This window comes from Acomys russatus, chromosome 5 (assembly GCF_903995435.1).
Source record: "Acomys russatus chromosome 5, mAcoRus1.1, whole genome shotgun sequence".
Taxonomy (NCBI): Eukaryota; Metazoa; Chordata; class Mammalia; order Rodentia; family Muridae; genus Acomys; species Acomys russatus.
The window spans coordinates 59,413,460-59,432,310 of NC_067141.1; the positions used below are offsets into that span (position 1 = coordinate 59,413,460).

The 18,851-nt window shown below is 49.4% G+C and overlaps 1 protein-coding gene across 2 annotated transcripts in view; it reads right to left on the reverse strand.

The window, feature by feature from the left end:
* Positions 1–355: 355 nt before the first annotated feature.
* The window catches only part of Aldh18a1 (aldehyde dehydrogenase 18 family member A1), a 32,328-nt gene continuing 13,832 nt past the window's right edge, over positions 356–18,851 (reverse strand). For both annotated transcript variants that reach the window (XM_051146527.1, XM_051146526.1), the window contains exons 6-17: positions 18,553–18,643; positions 15,825–15,949; positions 14,456–14,600; positions 13,727–13,800; positions 13,298–13,391; positions 11,458–11,678; positions 9,587–9,724; positions 7,205–7,400; positions 6,985–7,106; positions 3,977–4,163; positions 2,846–2,941; positions 356–697 (exon numbers count right to left, since the gene is read on the reverse strand). In XM_051146527.1, coding sequence (XP_051002484.1) covers positions 516–697; positions 2,846–2,941; positions 3,977–4,163; positions 6,985–7,106; positions 7,205–7,400; positions 9,587–9,724; positions 11,458–11,678; positions 13,298–13,391; positions 13,727–13,800; positions 14,456–14,600; positions 15,825–15,949; positions 18,553–18,643 — 1,671 coding nt within the window. In that variant the 3' untranslated portion in view covers positions 356–515. The remainder of the gene's footprint in view (positions 698–2,845; positions 2,942–3,976; positions 4,164–6,984; positions 7,107–7,204; positions 7,401–9,586; positions 9,725–11,457; positions 11,679–13,297; positions 13,392–13,726; positions 13,801–14,455; positions 14,601–15,824; positions 15,950–18,552; positions 18,644–18,851) is intronic.

Below are 18,851 nucleotides of genomic sequence, written 5' to 3' on the forward strand. Positions count from 1 at the left end.
TGTATAAAGGAAATGAAATTCCATGTGGAAATGACGTGACAGGGCTGAGGGTGACAGGGCTGAGGGTGACAGGGCTGGCCTCAGTCAAACACCAAGAGGCTGAGGCGATACAAACAGCCAAGGCTTTCTCTTGTCATTGATGTAAGATGCCGTCCTTTAGTTCCCCTAAGAGGGAACAGACTGGGAAAAGCCAAGCCTCCACCTGCAACTGTTGATGCTCTTCCCAAGACAGGACTGCGGGGTTAGGGAGACAACCTGGCGGTAGAGCCTTTGCCTAGCATGTACGCGGCCCTAAGTTCAACCCGAGCAACAGAGACAGACACAGACAAGGCTGGAATGGAATATGAACGTTAGCTAAGGCTGGAAGTGCTGAGCTGAGCCAGGACTGTGGGTGGTCTTTCAGGATGGCAGACCCCTTCCAAGAAGTGGGGGACAAGACCAGGTTCTCTCTGGAGATTCTTGAGGAGCCTAACTGTGCCAGACTGCACAGAACAGTCCTGACAGTCTGGCTCCTCTCAGCTGAAATTCCTCTGGGGAACTGGGAGGGTCTCGTGAAGATACTTTAGGCTGCCGTGCTCGGAGAAGTCTGAGACCACGTGGTCTTGCCCTCGGAGCAGCCACTTAGTGGTTAGCAATCCCTCGAGGCCTACTGGTCCCCGGGCGTGGATTCGTGATGTACTGATTCCCACTTCAGCTCCTATTAAAAAATAAAAACAAGGAAAAAAAAAAAAAACCATTATGGAGAGCGAGCTGTGGCTCTTGCCAGCTGCTGTAGCTGCCTGTTCACCTATGGACCTACAATGGGAATCTTCTCTGCTAACTTCTGACCCATCCTCCTGGGGCAGCCTGGTGCTCCTCATCCAGGTGGTGTGCTCTCTGTCACACAGATCACAAATGCCCCTTCCCCACGCTGCGATGCAGTGCAGTTCGTTGCCTCTTTTCCTGTCCTTCGTCCAAGTGTATTCAGACAGTTTAGGAAGATCCATCTTCATCAGTCTAGGCATCTCAACTGTGTACCCCACTGTTAACACCTGGGGCATGTCTTGACGCTTACAACAGTGTCCAGTATAGACTTCATCTCCCTAGATCACCCGCCTCCTTTGAGATATAGTCTTACTGTATAGCCCAGGTTAGCCTTGAATTTTTGACCTTCCTGCCTTAGCCTCCTGAGTGGTAGGTAGAACAGCAGGAATGGGCTATTATGCCAAAATAGTATTTATTTCTTTTTAAAAGATTATTTTTATATTATATGTGTAAACTTGTATGTGTATATGTGTACCACATGCATGCCAGTGCCCATGGAGGCCAGAAGAGAAGATCAAATGGGAAAAGAACCCTAGTCCTCCACAGAAGCAGCAAGTGCTTTTAAACTCGGGGCCCCCAGATAATTTTATACTCTAGAAAGCATAGTTCCTAGGACTCTCCAGGCATCTGGCACAAAGGCGCCTGCCAGTTATTGAATATGTGAGAGGTTATTGCTCATTTGTCTTCCTCTTGCTCCAGAGTCCTGGACTTTCCTGGGTCCGGCTCAGTGTCCTCCCACTGTATTCAGTGGCCGTTAGATTCCTCGTGCATCGCAAGCTCACTGAGTGTGTACACTGCACCAGGCCTAGGGATGAGGTAGTGAGGAAGAAGCTCCTGCAGCTGTGGAGTGGACAGTCACTGGACATGGAGCCAAAGCCAGGCCAGTTATCACTTTCCTCCAGGGTTTGAGTTCGAGGGCCGTGACGGTTAAGTCAGAATCCCAGTGAGACAGAAACAGGCACTCAAAGTCAAAAACTAAGAAGAGTGTGGTCAAGCCCTTTCAGCCCTCCACAATCAGGGAGAGTGATTTCCGGAGAGCTTGTGGGAAGGAAGCCAGGATGCAGCCCAGCCTAGCCTGTCAGAGGCCCTTGGGTTTGATCCCTAACACCAAAGAGAAAAACCCAACACCACCAACAAAACCAACACCAATAATGAAAAGCGTCAGGGGATTAAAATTCTCAGATGCTGGCTGGGCATGGTGGCACAAGCCTTTAGTCCCTATGCTTGGAATGCAGGGGAATGTAGATCTCTCGGTCTGAGGCCAGCCTGGTCTGTATAGCAAGTTTCAGGGTAGTCAGTGCTTCATAGAAAGACCCTCTCTCCCAAAACAAAACAACAACACACACACATACACACCTCAAATATTCACAAAATGTGCCACAAATCTTACTAGAGCTGTGTAAATGGTCCCCAGAAAAGCAGACTGTTGGAATAGCTCTGGAGAGCTTTAAGTTTTATTGGTAAACGAGAGGAGCGGGTGTCTGTATCTAATGGTCGCATGGGTTTGTGCTGGTGCCTGGGGTGAACCCAGAGCTCGGTGAATTCCAAGTACGTGCTTTAGACTGAACACCCCCACCCCTACCCCCCGCCACCACTACCTTGCTGGCTCCTGATGGCAGTGCACAGGCTCTGTGTAGGCACCAATACCAGCACCTTCCATCCTGTGTTGTGGTTCCTATCTCCAAGGCGACCTGGCTGTGTCACTCAAAAGCAGTAAGCCTGCAGTGGCATGCTCTCTGGGGACCACTGCCTGCACTGTAATGGAGGTGCCCAGGGTCATGTATGTTAGGTCTGACACTAGCTGTGTGAGTCTGGGTAATGACTTGACTTGTCTCTCGTTTCCCCCATCTATAGAGAAGGCATTAAGAGCAGCTGCCTTCCTCACAGGTGGAAGGTCCACCAACGCAGGTGATGATGGGGCCCTTCTTGATTCTCTGGTCCGTGTCTAGGTCACACATGTGACTGGAGGGAGGCGTCGTTACCACAGCCCTCACAGCCTGTGGTAGGAGAGCCACAGGGGACTCCTTTTCCCTCTCCTTACCCAGTCCGAAGCGGTAGCCATCAGAGAAGCGAGTACTGGCATTCCAGAACACGCAGGCGCTGTCAACGTGCTGGAGGAAGAACTCCGCTGTTTTCTCTACAGGAGTTAAGAAAGAGAAACCGAGTGAGGATGAGGCGTGGAGAGCACGCCCACTTCTGGTCACTCCCTGGTGACAGATCTGGCCACACATGTTCTCCTAACAAGCAGCCTTAGGACGGCTCTGAAGGGGAAGATGGTGAACCAGATCCCATGGTGAGAGGCTGCTGGAATCGGATCTCTAGGCAGTTATACCTCCATGCTGGGGCAGCCAGTCTAGGTCTGACCTCCCAGCCCACACCCATTAGCTCTGTGTCCTCGAGCAGGTGTATGGATGTCTCTGTGCAGGGGTGGTGGGTGGGGAGGGAGTGTGTGGAGAAGGGAAGGACATTACCCTCTTTGTGGGGTGTGGAGGATGAAGACAGTTGGCCCCTGGGAACCCTCACCCCAGTGCCTCATGGTAAATGGTCAGTTAATGATTGCTGTTGCTTGGTGCTATGGTCGTAGCTCCAGCAACTTGACTGTGAACCCCTTAGGGGCATGTGGCTTCCTTTACCACCAGGCCTCAGAGCCAGGCGCCCTGGCATGTTCTCTGATGTGCTATTTGGGTATTAAATGAATGAATTAATGTACAGAGTTTGTCCTGCTCTCAACCTCCAGCTGCTGGTTTCTTCAGCTGTACATTTTTTATTTTTCTTTTTTGGACCCAGGTCTTGCTGGTCAGGGTTTCGCCTTGTGGCAATCCTCCTGCCTCAGCTCCCTGCATTCTGAGATTACAGATGTTTAGTCATAATATCTGGCTTTGAACTACGTGGCAGGGCAGCTGCATGGGTAAAGACTGCCTCCGAAGCAGGAGAAGCCATGTTTAAAGTGGCGCCAATCATCCCCGCCCTACAGATGGGGCTCACTAGGATGGGCCCACAGGTAGATCAGCGAGTGCTCAGAAAACGACCAGCTGTCTCCAACGCTAGGACTGACACTGATCAGTCTGGGGTGTACTTTCTTGCAGGACTGGGGGGACTGAGAGCTACGGCACCAACTGCAGGTCAGAGCAAAGAAACCAGGCACCACATGCCCGAAGCTGTGCAAACTGACCGTTCTCTGTGACGATGACATCTGTGTGAGAGCTGCCGTACTTATGGATGTGATCAATGGCTTCCTGGACGCTGTCCACCACTTCAATGCACACTTCTAGGTCCCCATACTCTGTTCGGAGTGATTTTACTTCTGAGGGACTGAAGGTCAGGTAGGAGGCAAACTTGGGGCCTGCGTGAATTTTTACCTGTCAGAGAGGAAATTGGATACAATAGTTTTGGGTGACTGTTCAGGCAGCAAACTGTCATTTTTTCATTTTGGAAGCTGCTAGCCTGCACTTCTGATTCGCTTATGTAATTAAGTTTTATTCCTTCTCAAGTCTCTGATGAGGCTGAAGACCAGATAGTTTAGTCTTTTTAGTTAAGTTTAGTTGTTTAGGGGAGAAGACATTTTTAGGTCTAGACAGACGTTTTAAGTTGATAGCCATGATGAGATATGACAGATACTGATTTATGTTCAGAATTTTAGACTCACCAAGATAGGAACGATGTTTTCTGCAAGGTTGCCAAATACAATTAGCCAAAACACCTTGAATGTAACATTAATATAATTCCTGGATTGTTTTGTGGTTTTTCTTGCTGTATGTCGTTTACTTTATTTATGTGCAATAATATAAATGTGTATTACCCCCCGCCAAAGAAATGTGATGGATTCACCTTTAACATGGCTCTGAAAATTGAAAATAAAATAGATGAGCCGGGGTGAAGAGGAGTCTGGGTAATGCAGCAAGGCCCTGGCAAGCCGCAGCCAGGCTGCTCGTGGGCCTGGAAGGTGACCTAGCCCTGCTCACGCCAGCACGCTCTGCTCTGTGCTAGGCCAGGGCTTGCCGGCCACTTTTCCAGCAGCAGGCCCTTGAGCAAGCTGGAACAGGATTAGAAGGGAAAGCCTTTGAATGCTGAATGCATGCATGAGGCACACAGGCCCTGGCTTCTGACTTTTCACTAAAGGAACATTTACTAAAGGAATCAGAATCCCCCATTCTCTATGAAGTGGAACCTGTGCTCGATTCATGAGAAGGTGGGGAGCACCCATACGTTCTTTTCTTTCTTATACCCCAGGGTAGCCCTGGCTTGGTGCCCAACACTAAGTACCTCAAACTAGGTACCTGTTCAGGTTTGCCCTGCCGTGCCAGCTCCAGGTCCCCAAACTGATTCTGCTTTTAGTTAGAGGAATGCAAGCCTCCTGGGCTGCCTCCTGAGGGACTTAACCACAGTCTGATCCCACACAGGCCTTGCTCTCCGACACTACACAGGACTAGGTCCTGCCTCGATTCCTTCAGATGGTGGCTCCATCTATACAAGCTGTATCGGTCCTGCCTGGTGGCCTGAGGCCCTGATGGGACTTTATGGGACACTCCACTCTCTCCAGGACTTGGGAACACAATTTGTCATCAGATCCCCCTAAAAGCAAGGGTGCTGCATGTAGTACACACATTGCCTCATATTGGTTTGAAGCCTGTCAAGGTAATCCTCATTTTCACAATGAGCATGCCAAGGGTTTGTCTACATTAGAACGAGAGGGCTCATTTCTAGCCAAGGACACCTTTCTCCTGTGCAGTGCATGTGACTGTGGTATTTGGCATCTTCAGGCAGCCAGCAATCAAATGGGCCACTAATGTACAGACTTGAACACGAGCGGTTGTGTGCTCCAATTCCCTTTTACTCTTCGAGGTACACTTTCACTTTCAGAGTAATGACTTCAGATGTCGGGTAGTTCTGACTGTTGACCTGACCGGGGATTGGTAGAGCACACCTCTGCACCTGCCTGTGACACTTAGATCCCGAGGGCCTAACGAATGGATTAATCCCTTGATGGATTATTGGGAGGGGGTGAAAGGTGAAGATGAGCCTACTTGAGGAAAGGTACCACTAGAGACATATTCCCTCTTTCTCTGCTTCCTGGCTACCATGAGGTAAGCTGCTCCCTCTTCATGATGGAACGGACCCTCTGACTATAGGAAGCAGCTGCTTTGTCAGCTCTCAGGTTCTCTAGCTGCAGCCCTGAGGAAACACTGCCTCCCACTATGGAGTCCCACTTCCCCTGACTCCCACTGGCAGCCTCTATTCTGCGTTTCAGGCTAGGCTGATACATGGTACTGTGCTTAGACACAGAGATTCTAGGCTTTTCCTTCTTTCGTGGATTGGTTTGGCCCTCCATGTTGTTGAGCTTCTTTTATTACAGCCTCTTAGTTGCTTCTCTTGGGTGTTTTGTTTGGCTACAGTGACACAGAAAGCTAGCACAGCTATTTGCTGGGTCCACAGTGCATTGCTAAGCATCCTTCCCTTCCAGCTGTCAGGATCCCAGTAGCCAAGGCCAGCAGGTGCTTCCCTAGGCTGCGCTAGCTTATGTAAGAGCACCAGAGGATCTGATGCCCTCTCCTGGCCTTTTGGGGCGCATGTGGTGAGCAGACATACAAGAGAACACTCATACATATAAAATAAAACAGTAAAAACATTGTGCCTCTCCCAAAGAACCCCTCAAAACAAACCAAAAACACTTCTGTTCAATTTAAAAAAATGTTACATAAAAAAGAATGCCTAATTGGAAATATAACTTTGTCATCCAAATAAAACATTGCTGGAAAGATCCTCCTCTGTATGGTGCTATGTGGTCTGTTACCTTTGAACCCTTGCAGTAGGGAACACGGTGCACTCTGTAATGCACGCAGTCCCCTCGACCTAGCAGTCTGCAGGCTGGGGCAGGGGTGATGCCTTTTTTTTGTTTGTTTGTTTTGTTTTTGTTTTTTTGAGACAGGGTTTCTCTGTGTAGCCTTGGCTGTCCTAGACTCACTTTGTAGACCAGGTTGGCCTCAAACTCACGCGATCCACCTGCCTCTGCCTCCTGAGTGTTGGGATTAAAGGCATGTGCCACCACATCTAGCTTAGGGGTGACGTCTTCTTCACCTCTGTCCTTGGCATGACACTGCACACACAGTGCAAGTGTAAATACTGTTCCCTAACTGCCTGGACACTGCTCCCAGTCTGACCCTTCCTGTGGGTCTACTCTACCTGTTCCACTCTCAGCATATCAATGATCTGGTCGAATAAGGGTGTTCTGAGCAGATCCCGGTGGATGAGCAAAGTCTCTAAAGCGTTGCAGGCAGCCGGATATTCGCACTTGGAGTCTCTGACTGAAGAAAAGGAAGAGCGGGGAGTTGAGTGCTATGTACATGGTCCATGGGCACGGAGGATTCACCAGGCATTGCCCAGGAGCCCCAGGGCAGCTCACCAAGTCGGGTGACCTTGTCCACACTGGCCTCACAATCCACATACATGTGGCAGATGCCCTCGCTGTGGCCCATCACCGGGATCCCCTTGGCAGCTTTCTGGATGTCTCTGACCAGCTGGGAGGAGCCTCGAGGGATGATGAGATCTATTATTTTGTCAAGGCGGCAGAGATCCTCTACTTCTTCTCTGGTATTCACCTGAAGAGGGAGAGAAGCAAAGAGGAAGAAGACAGCACTCTCTGGCTACACAAAGCGCATGAACAGCATCACCCCTTACAGAGCAATGTCTGCACTCCCCGATAACCAACTGCAGCACCAGGAACACTTATGCCGGAAACAAGTCCTGATTGTGGAAACCAAAAATGTTGTCTGACAAATGCTGATCAAGCTGTACAGAGATGGACCATGGGCCTCGCTTAGCACCATGCTCTGCACTTCAGACGTGGCCAGTGCCTTCAGAGAGCTCAGTCACAGAAAGGAGGACAGTGGGACAGCCAACTACGGCACAGGGCAGAGGATCTTTTAAAATGCTCAGGACGTGCTGAGCGCTGTGGGTGGATGATAAGCAGGCACAGATGATGCCAGGCCATGGGACCACTAGAAGTGCCTGCTTAGGGGCCTGCTGGGTCTCATCACATGTCCCTAAGACTTCCACTGACAACTCCATCCTAGGATGCAGACAAGACCAATCACAAGTGCCTGTGTTGGTACACACAGAGATGCCAGGCATTTTCTCTTCTGGATTTGTCAGTGTCTTCCATCTAGTCATGTTACAACAGAAATATAAACATACGTGTGCCAGAATGCTCATAGCTACTTTATTTCATGAAGTCCACACCCAGAACCAGCCCAAATACCCATCAGCAAAGAAAAGATGAACTGTAGTATGTGGCTATAAAATTACTACATGGTGACGAAAAAAGAGAAAGAACTGCTGGACGCAAAAACACAAGGTGAAGACCACCAAGATAATAAAATAATAAACAAAAGTCATAGAAGAGAAAAGTACATTCTGGACAACTCAAAGTTCAGGAACAGATAAAAGTAACTGTATGTGGTTAAAGTCAAAGAAAGTGGGAAGGCCAGGAAGGGCCTTATGGTATGCCGGGAACATGTAGTTAGCGGTCATGTGCACCCACACAGACATAGTTACAGAGGTGTCTACATGCAATCTGCATGTACTGCTGTAAGTATAGTATACACTGGTAGGGAGGGAGGGAGGGAGGGAAGCAGCGAGAGAGTGAGGGAAGCAGGGAATGAAGGAGGGAAGGAGGGAGGGAGGGAAAGAGGGAAGGAGAGAGGGAAGGAAGGAGGGAGGGAGGGAACCCCCTCCAGCCAAGGTGAACGAGAGCAGGGCTGAGTTCCTAAGCCTGGAATGCTCCCACCAGATTCTCCCTGAGCAAGCAGTGAGGCAGCTCCTGCCAACAAGGAGAAAGGACTCCTGAGATGTTGGAGGGAGGGGCCTTCCATGATAAGAGAAAGGTCTAGAAATGGCTTTAAATCAACTCCAAACCCTACCACAGACTGGAGAGTTTTTGTAACCCTTGAATCTGCTTTTACCCAGTCCAAAACATGGGCCTACAAACAGTATTTCCTTACAGGGTTGCAGTGAGAATTAAATGAGATAATCCAAGTGCCTCACATGACTTGCCCCTGTTCCCACCAACCTCAGCTGCCGGCCCAGGCCAAGTTAGTGAGCACAGTATAGCAGCGGCAGCAACACGCTCTCATTCTTCCACACCACAGGCGGGCTGATGGTAAACTGTCTTAAAGTGGCTTAAGTCAAATCTAAACTCTACCAAAGACTGGTGAGTTCTTTACCCGAGTCAGACTACCCAAAATAACCCCACCAATGGGAGGAACCCAGACCTACAATGGGTCTATCACTCTTGTAACCTAATAAATGAGGGCCTGGGGGCCAGGGATAGGGCTCAGCAGGTAAAAGTGCTTGCCACACAAGCCTGGAGACCTGAGTTCAATTCCTGAAACCCATGTAAAGGTAGGAGAAAGTGACTTCACAAAGTTGTTCTCTGACCTAAACATGCGCCCATGTGAGTGTGCACACATGCACATGTGCGCTCACACCCACACCCACATACTCACACACACCAACAGTAATAAGGAAAGTTAAGTTTCTAAAAAGAATGAAGGCCTAATTGATACTGAGTAGCCCAATAGTGCCAGGATATATCTGTGTGACAGTAGCTCTTCCAAGGCAGTGAAAATCCACCTGGCTCTGCAGAATGGCCCAGGGTTCACAGGACTTGCCGCCTCTCTCTTCAAGCTCACCTGTAGAAGCATCTTGGCTCCTACACAACCTAATATTTGCTACAAATGTCCACAGCCCTCCCTGGGTTGGCCCCAGCTCATTCCCAGGGACCTACCAGCTGTATGGCCTCCTTGACTCCATGGATGGACAGGGCCTTCTGGGTCAGGTGGTGAAGAATGCGGTTGCTGTGGGCGGCCTCCTTCCCTCCTTTCAGCAACAAGCCATTGCCACTTGCAATAGCCAAGGCCGCCACCTGCAGATCAAAGGAAAGCAAGTCCCAGTGACACTGGTGTTTGCATTGCTGGGGGCTTTGTTATGTTGTCTGTTTAACCTTTTCCAGCACTTTATCCCACTCTATACTGAAGCCCAGAAAGGGTGGTGACCCTCAGGTCACACGGCTTACAAATGCACAACTGGCAAAAATTCTGAGATACCTGACTCTGGGGAACTAAACCATATGGCTTCCGTAGCACCAGCAGTGCAACTGGAGTTCAGTGACCAAGGTCACACAGCACTCCCTTCCCACTTTGGCCACAGCTGGGGGTTGGGGGGGAACAGCCAGTGAAGACTGTGGGGCATCTGTGGTTGCAGCTCACTGTGGTCCTAGAATTGACAGGGGGACTCTAAAGGCCCGATGCTGAGAATCTGGAGAATACGAGCTCACGCCAGCCCTGGATGGTGACAGCAGCCTGCTGGGGGAACACACACTGCTCAGGGCAGGGAGAGGATGAGCTATCCCATTAAAACAGGCAGAGACACGGGCTCAGTCATCCTAAGCCTGAAGTCTGATTTTCTGAACACTTTTCAGACAAATGAAAAGCACCCTAGTTTTAGGGGAAAAGGCTAAAACCCTTCACCTGGCCATTTTAACCCCCAGGTTAGGGGTTCTTAATGCTTTCTATTTGCCTTGAGCGACTTAGGAAGGCCATGCAAACATTGTCCAGCTAAATGCTGACACACACCATGTTCTGTGCACAATTTTTAGGATTTATGTATCGCCATCAGGGCTATGCTCCAGGTGAGGCGTCTCCTTGTGAAGAATCAGGTGGCTGAGAGGTGGACGGGACATTTCATGAACAGAGCCACACTGAGTCAGGACCCGTTCCTGCTAGGACAAATGAGATTTGCAGCCACCCCCAGGCTCTTCTACAAGACAGGCTTGTGGCCAGATGGGGAATGAGCCTGGCTGAGGAAAGACACGCACAGGCAGGGAGTCCTGTGAGGGACGAGCTGGTGTGAGGTCCAGCCGGGGAGTACCTGCCACAGAGCGTCGCACGGTCCAGTCCCCTAAGGCCTCACACACAGAGGGGCTAGCTTCTCACTTTAAAGGAGAATTTCCCTTTAAGACACTCACAGCTTCATGAGAGAAATGGTTATTGATTTCTCAGAGAGTTTAGGGCAATGAAGCAAGGCCTACTCTCTACTGTCCCCTCATGTCCCCCAGCATGGCTGCTTTGAGGTGTGCTAACCACATTCCTTAAAGAGGCCTGCATTCAATCTTCCATTAATGACCCGAAGCGCCTTTTCCATTAGATGTGCCTACAGGCAGCAGTGCTGTGACAATGGAGTCCTTTTGTGTGGCGGTGGACAGGTGCTAGGTGGATGACTGCTGGCAGGGGTGTGAGCCGAGAGAGCTGGGAGTTTGTTCTCTCCCTCTCTGCAGGGCGGTGATCTGGGCTTGGGTGACAGCTCTCCTCTCACAAGAGTGACAAGGAATATTAACTTTATAACGCTCAGTTGATCTCTGCTCTGGGATGGCTGGAAGGGTGAATAGCTCAGCTCCACCCACCTTAATCATAAACTGATAACTGCCTGGAAATATCTTTGGGCTGAAGAAAAAGACCTTTCTCTCTCTTATATATGCACACGCTCATACATACATACATACATGCATGCAAACATACATCTTTGGTGACTTATCTCTAGTCCTGATAATATATGCTCCCTCCAGCCCATCCCCAGTGGCAGGGCCATGGTCACACATACCTGGGGTAGACAGTCAGGGCGAGACTCAAAGATCACCAATAAAACACCTATTGGGACAGTCACTTGCTCTAGTTCCAGGTTTTTGGCAACTCGAGTCCGGCGTAGGACGCGGCCCACGCTATCCTGGGAGGAGGCGGCAATCTGCCGTAACCCGATGGCCAGGCTGTTCAGTTTGGACGTGGAGAGGCTCAGGCGTTTCAGCAGAGGGCTCGCAAGTCTTCCTGAAAAGACAGTAGGATGACATGATACAACGGCCGATGTGGATAGGCTTTGGCCACCACCTTTATTATAGTAGGGCAGACAAGGAACTGAGGGTCTTGGCGATGTGGTGACATGCAGCTTTACCAAGCTCTTCCTGGGGGTGGGGAGGGACGGCTTGACAACTGCATGTCCCCAAATTATCACGTTCAGCATGTGACATTTCAAAACATTTCAGCATTTCAAAACAGGTAGGCCTGGATTCTACCTAACAATTTAGACAGGAGGCTGTGATGTTACGCACAATCTACAATAGCTACCGACATGGCGTGGAAAAGTAACACCAACCGTGAAGCATCAGGTCTAGTCATCAAACATGGCCGACGAATGCGTGCACAGGCTGATGTGCCGATGGTGTCAAGAACAATGACGATTTGTCTACTTTATCTTTCTATTGCTTTTGTTCTTATTATTATATTTATTGTGTGTGTTATATGTCTTATGTATAAATTTATTATTATTGTTGTTATTACTACTACAACAACAACAAAAAACTCGGCCTCACTATGTGGCCACCACACGCAGCTAGGCCCCACTGTCTTAAGCTGACAGAGCAGAGAATGAAGAGAAAGGAAAGAAGGCACTGGGGCCTGACGGTGACTGTGCCTAAGCCACATCACCTACTCTTCCATGAGCACCACACAGACCTTCTGGACAGCATCTGATGCCACCCATAAAGCTAGTACACTGGTCTAATGGCCCAAGAGATAACTCATCTTTCACCACAGGCAGCACGAGCCATTTCCGTGCTCTTTTATATGGACGGTTCGTCTGAACTAGAATCCTGGGTCCACCACTGGCCAGATGGCTTGGGGTGAATGGCAGCTCTGCTAAGTGAGACTCATAAGTAGTAGCTTCCTCAGATACACTAAGCTATGCAGTTTAAAGGTGATTCTATAGGAAAGCCCTCAGCACAGGGCCTGCTAATAGAGCGGTCCCAGGCATCATTAGCTGAGCATCTACAGCAGCGAAGTTCTCTGGCTCCTTTTCTGGTTCTAAAGTTGTCACGGAACCCAGAGCTCACAGGACCCGTGTGAACAGGAAAAGCTCCTTGGAGGGTTAAGATTAATATTTGGAAATGGAACAGGAGTAATAACCATGAATAGTTAGAAAACACTTAGCACAAGCCTCCCACCCTTGATAAAAATATAATTTCTTCCAATAATCTTGCCTTTAGATAGACATAAGAATTATCAGTAGCCAGGTGGAGGTGGTGCACATCTTTCATCCCAGCACTCAGGAAGCAGAGGCAGGTTAATCTCTGAATTCAGGGCCAGCCTAGTCTATAGAGCAAGTTCCAGGACAGCCAGGGCTACACAGAGAAACCCTGTCTCGAAAAAAGAAACAAAACAAAACAAAACAAAAAACCCAAAAATAAATAAACCTCCCCCAGCAAAAAGAAGAAAGATGCAAAGATAAATGCATGAACAGCTCCTTACCCAGAAACAGGAGGAAGGTGGATAAAGAAGAAGAGGAGGGGAGGGGGAGAGGAGGGAGAAGGAGGAGGAGGGGGGAGGAAGATGGGAGGAGGAAGAGGGGAGGAGGAGGAGGAGACAAAGACAAACGCATGACCACTCCTTACCCTCGGCCTCCTCCATGTCCTTTTTGTTGGCTAACAGGATCTCTTCCCGCTGGTCCGTCAGCAGGTCAGCCAGATGATGGATAATTTCGGCTCTCTACGAGAAAAGCAAAGAAACCATGAAGACCCCAGGTACGTGCAAGAATGCACATGCTTCCTCCTCTCACCTCAGAGTGCCAGGCTTGTCCCTGGAGCCGAAGTTGTCACAGACTGAAGTCCCTTTATAGGTAACTTCCTATGTGGCCATGTCGGCCATGTGTCAGATCAGCAGCTTCCCTAATCTTGTCTTTGATCAAACCATAGTGACAGAAAGATCGTCTTCAGACCAAGAGGAGCATACAATTAACTCAGACAATTCTACTAACACTTAGAATAAATGGGGCCGGCAGACTTGACCGCTAAGCCAAGTGCACCGTCAGGGAATGTCCTCACCTGTTCGGGATCTAACGTGGCCAGCATCCTCCCTCCCGATCGAGCCATCTCCCCCTGCTGCTCCACCGTAGGGCCTGCAAGAGCACGCGCAAACATCAGACCATAGCGAGCTTCACACTCTCTCTTTCCCAGCAGGCGCTTTACCAAGTGCAGAAAGAACACCTGGTGTCCTGATACGCTTGATGGACACACAGAGACGGCCAAGGCCAATAGAGTGGCAACACCCCGTCCCCCAAGCAGCAATGACCCAAACCACAAACAAACAAGTGCGTGTCAGAGTGACTCAGGGCTAAACAAAGACACAGCCCATGTCTGATGCCGACAAGAGTCTCCGTGCCTCCCAGAGTTCAGTTTCATTTTGTCCGGCGCATTTCTTATGTGTTGGTATTTGTGAGCGCAGACAATGAGGGGCATCTTGGTGTGTGCTTCAGAATTCACACTGTGTTTTACGCACCTCTCTGCATATCTAGTGTCTATTAGTTCTGATCATCCAGTGCAGAGCTAGTAAGTGTTTGCTCATTTTGGAGACTAGGAGGACTAAGTAGGAAGAGTAAATAGACTCTCACAAAACCCAGTTCTGCAAAGAGTGTTTAAATGGCCAGACTTCATGATGTGGCCACATTGATTTCATGACCTGGATTTGCCGGGTGACGGCTCAGGGTTCATTCTGAGCTGGGGTGGCGCTGGCTATTACCCAGAGGCCCTGGGACCCGAGAGAGAAGTACTCACCAGCAGGCTTGACTTCTGAAAAGAAGGTGCCGACTTTCTTCCCCTCCACGATGTCTGTGATGACATGCCCGGACACCTTTGGGTGGGTTCCGTTGGCAATGACGACAGAGGTACCACCTTGCAAAGCCCAGAGGGCAGCTTTCACCTAAGGGGTCAGGTAAGAGCCAAGATGAGATCCAGACCGAGAACTCACTCGGTATTTAGCAGGCTAAAATGAACAGCAGGACATGTCTCACAGCTCAGATCTGGGAAAACACATGCGGCCGCCATCATTTTCCGGCTCAGCCCCAGCATGTACTGCCTGAAGGGGAACCGGTGAGCCCTGTTTTCTCTGAGACCCTCCAGTACTGGATGCAAACCTTGCACATTTTGATTTGTTATGCCTGAGCATTTTGATTAGTCAGGTCTGAACAGCTACAACTGAATGGCTGGAGGAGTGAGCGGAACAGAGTTCTTGTGAACAAGGCACTGCTTTTCCTTTCCTTTCCTTTCCTTTCCTTTCCTTTCCTTTCCTTTCCTTTCTTTGTGTGTGTGTGTGTGTGTGTGTGTGTGTGTGTGTGTGTGTGTTGTTTTTCGAGACAGGATTTCTCTGTGTAGCCTTGACTGTCCTGGATGCGCTTTGTAGACCAGGCTGGCCTCAAACTCACAGAGATCCACCTGCCTCTGCCTCCTGAGTGCTGGGATTAAAGGCGTGCGCCACCACCATCTGCTTTTCTTTTCTACCATTATTATATGTGATGCTCTGCGTTAAGGGTGCATAGCCTCTGAGAACAAATCATGGGAGGGAAATAAGTTTCGAAAAACTTCCAGAAAATATCTGGGTTGAAAACAGAAGATTTATTAAGTGTGAAAATTACATGGGCCCTGCCCTCTCCGGTTACAACACTGTGACAGCTGGCTTCCACTGTCTGTTTGCCTGGAAGCCTCCTTCTGAGTGTCTACGAGCATCTGCGGAAAGCTTTAACTGGAGAAGGAGAACCCTAAGCGTGAGCCGGGTACTAATATACTTTTATTTCCCGACCATGAATGCAATGCGACCAGCTGCCAAGCCGGCGGCTGCCAGGACTTCCCTGCCTCGAAGGACTGAGCTCTCAAATGTGAGCCAGAATAGCTTTTGTCCATGGTTCTGTTGCAGCAACGAAAAAGTAATGAACACATGCACAGAACAAACTGCTTATTTGTAAAGAACACAGCTAGAGACATGACTACACATAGGTATACAACAGCCATGAAACGTATTTAGGTGTGTGCATATTTAAGTGTATTTGTGGAATCTTAACCACTAGCTCCCAGGCAAGTTTACCAATAAAAATGATAAAATGCCATTTGATTTGGGCTTGATGACAGGAATAGTTCAGCATCAGCTTACCTTGGCTTCCATGCCCCCCAATCCCACTCTTGACTTGGTTCCAAACGTCACAGACTGCTGATCTCCAGGATAGAATATATCAATGAGCTTTGCGTCATCTGAGCCTGGGGGACTGTCAAAGAGGCCTAAAAAGTGGATCAGAGTCAGTAATGCTGCAGTGAACCACAGGCCTCCGCAGGCACTCGCTACCATACCAAACTAACCAGCAGATAACCAAACAGAACAATGAATGTGCTGGGCCAACACCTGTCTCACCAGGGGAAGAGGGGAAGGGATCAATGGAGCCGGCCCACACAAAGCAACGGCTCCAGCACCTTCTGTGCTCGCTTAACCAGCCTTAAACAAAGGTTTCCTGACCTCTGAGCAAGGTCACATCCTTGGCACAGTGCCTACAGCAATGGCAAGAGTTCTCCCCGCTGGCATTGCAGCTTATCATGCTGCACCTCGGCCATATAACCAAACGGGAGGCGAGTGCAGAAACAGTACAGTGGCCACACGCCACCTGGGCAGGATGAGAAATGAAGCAGATAACTCATTAGCTCTCACCGTGCCCTTCCAACCAAGGAGACTGATACCTCCCGGTTTTGGAGGCTGGACTGAGTCAGCAGGAGAGCTATGCCTCTCAGCATCCCGGCTGGCTTCATCACCATGAAACGCGGCACAGCCTGTATGCAACTGAGCAGGGTAACCCCGTAGTGAAGGGAAGTGTTCTATGCTTACAACATGAAGTTAAGAACAAAACCCTCACAGAGGGAGTGGAGACCCTGGGGAGGGGAAAGGAGGAAGGTAAGAGGGGCCTGAGAACGTGGTGTCAAATCAAGACCAAAGGAGACACACATTATGGAGACTGCCCATGGCTGAGAACTGCGGCAGGTCATTTTGGGTGGAAGCACTTTTTCAGTTTTGTGTGTTTACATGTCCGTGTGTGCGCAGGTATGTACATGAGTGTATGTAACGTAATGCACATGAGTGTATAGGTATGTAGCGTGGGAGGCAGAGGACAAGCTCAGATGTCTGTTCTCAGTTACCATCCACTTTACTTTTTAAAGACAGGGTCTCACGGACCTGGGACTTACCAAGTGAGCTAGACTGACTAGCACCAAGCTCTGTTTCTGACTCCTCAGCTCTCAGATTACAAACCTACACTTGGCTTTTCTTTCTTTTTTAACGTTTGCGCTATGGGTCAAATCCGGGTTCTCATACTTGCAAGGTAAGTGCCTTGCCTCCTGAGCCGCCTCCCCAGCCAGTTTTGGTTTTAAATCACTGCTTTTCCTGTACAGGATGCCCACATCATTCCAGATTACTAGGACAATCCTGTTCTGTGTAAAACCTCTCTGGGGCCTGGAGGATCCGGTGTGCAATGCTAACGCGTGAGCAGCACTAAGCGCCCCGCAGCTCCAGGATTCCGTGATGGTTTCTCTCTAGAAGGTGACAGGCATGGAGTAGACTGAGGGGCTGTTCAGTTTCAGGTAACTGGGTGGGGAAGCTGCCCCACTGGGAGATGTTTCCCAGGGGCCCCCCGCCCCAGAGCACTCTGCAATTCTCCCCTCTCCTCTTTCCATAGTCTTCCAACATTCACTACTGTTCTCGGATGGCAAAGGTGCTCATCACTGAGCCTGAGTTTGAGCCCCAGGATTCACATGATGGAACGGAGAATCAGCTCTCACAACTTGTCCTCTGAACTCAGCACAGGCCCCCAGCCCCAAATAAACAAATGTCAACAGGCTTTTACAGGAAAGGATTAAAAACGCCTCACTAAGACAGTCACAACACCGAAAAACACACACAGTAACAAACAGCTACTGTCAAGGGTTGGACAAATTAGAACCCTCAGACTCCGTGGGCGGCAACATGAAATAGCACGGTGGCTGCGGAAAACACTACTGTGGTTTTAATACCCACTTTTCCTCACCTCTCATTCTTAATTGTTGAGTTGGGGATTGGCTCTAAGGCCTTGCTCTTGCTAGGTAAGCATTCTGTCATGAAGCCCGACAATTACACTCTTAGGTTAAAAAAAAAAAAAAAAGAAAAAAAAGAAAAACCCACCAAAACACCCATACATGAGTAGGCTCCCAGCAGAATTATTAATAAAAGCACAGATGCTCACCAACTGGTGATCAATACACAAAACATGGTATGTCCAGAGTGGAATATTACTTGGCAATAAAAAGAAACAGAGCATTGGTGCCTACTATAGTGTAGACGAACCCTGAACACATTGTACTAAGTGAAAGGGGCCAGTGACCAAGGACCACACAGCGCACCATTCCATTCACGTAAGATCTCTGACAAGGAGACCCACAGAGACAGGAAGCGCACTGGAGGTCGTCTATGGTGGGGGATTTGGATGCAAGCAGGCGGTGACTGCTACCAGGTGTGAGGTGTGAGGTTTCTATCAGGGTTGAGGAAAAGAACTTATCGTCGTTTACAGAGATGGATGCACGAGTGTACGACTGCTCCAAAGATTACCGAACTGAAAACATTAGATGGGTGACTTATGTGGTATACACTATTTCCTTGAAGGTGTCAAAAAGCAAAACAAACCACGAAAGCACCTAAACACATCATTTCTGCATTCAGACTGCGTTTTCTGTGAAACGTCCACCCAAGTTAGAGAGACCCCTTAGCTCACATGACCCAGGAGATAACTGTCCACAGTGAAAAAATGATCAGAAGAAAAACTACGCGCTCACACGTGCGAGCAGAAGGGAGAGGCATTGCTGTGTACCTTCCACATCTGAAAGGACAATCAGGAGGTCAGTTTTCATTTCCACCGCCAGCCGGGCAGCCAGGCTGTCATTATCCTTCACACTAATAACCTACAGTGTAGGAAAGAAGTAGGAGAGTTAGCTCCGCGGAAGTACCCGGACGGGCTCTGACAGGCAAAACCAATGGTCCACAATGCGCCAACGAGAGCACAGGCCCCACAGCCCGCGCGGCAAGAAGGCTTCCTTCCAAACATGCATGCCTAACTCTACAAGCCGTGCTCACGGCACCATCCACGCCACGGCAGCACTTCACCCATCG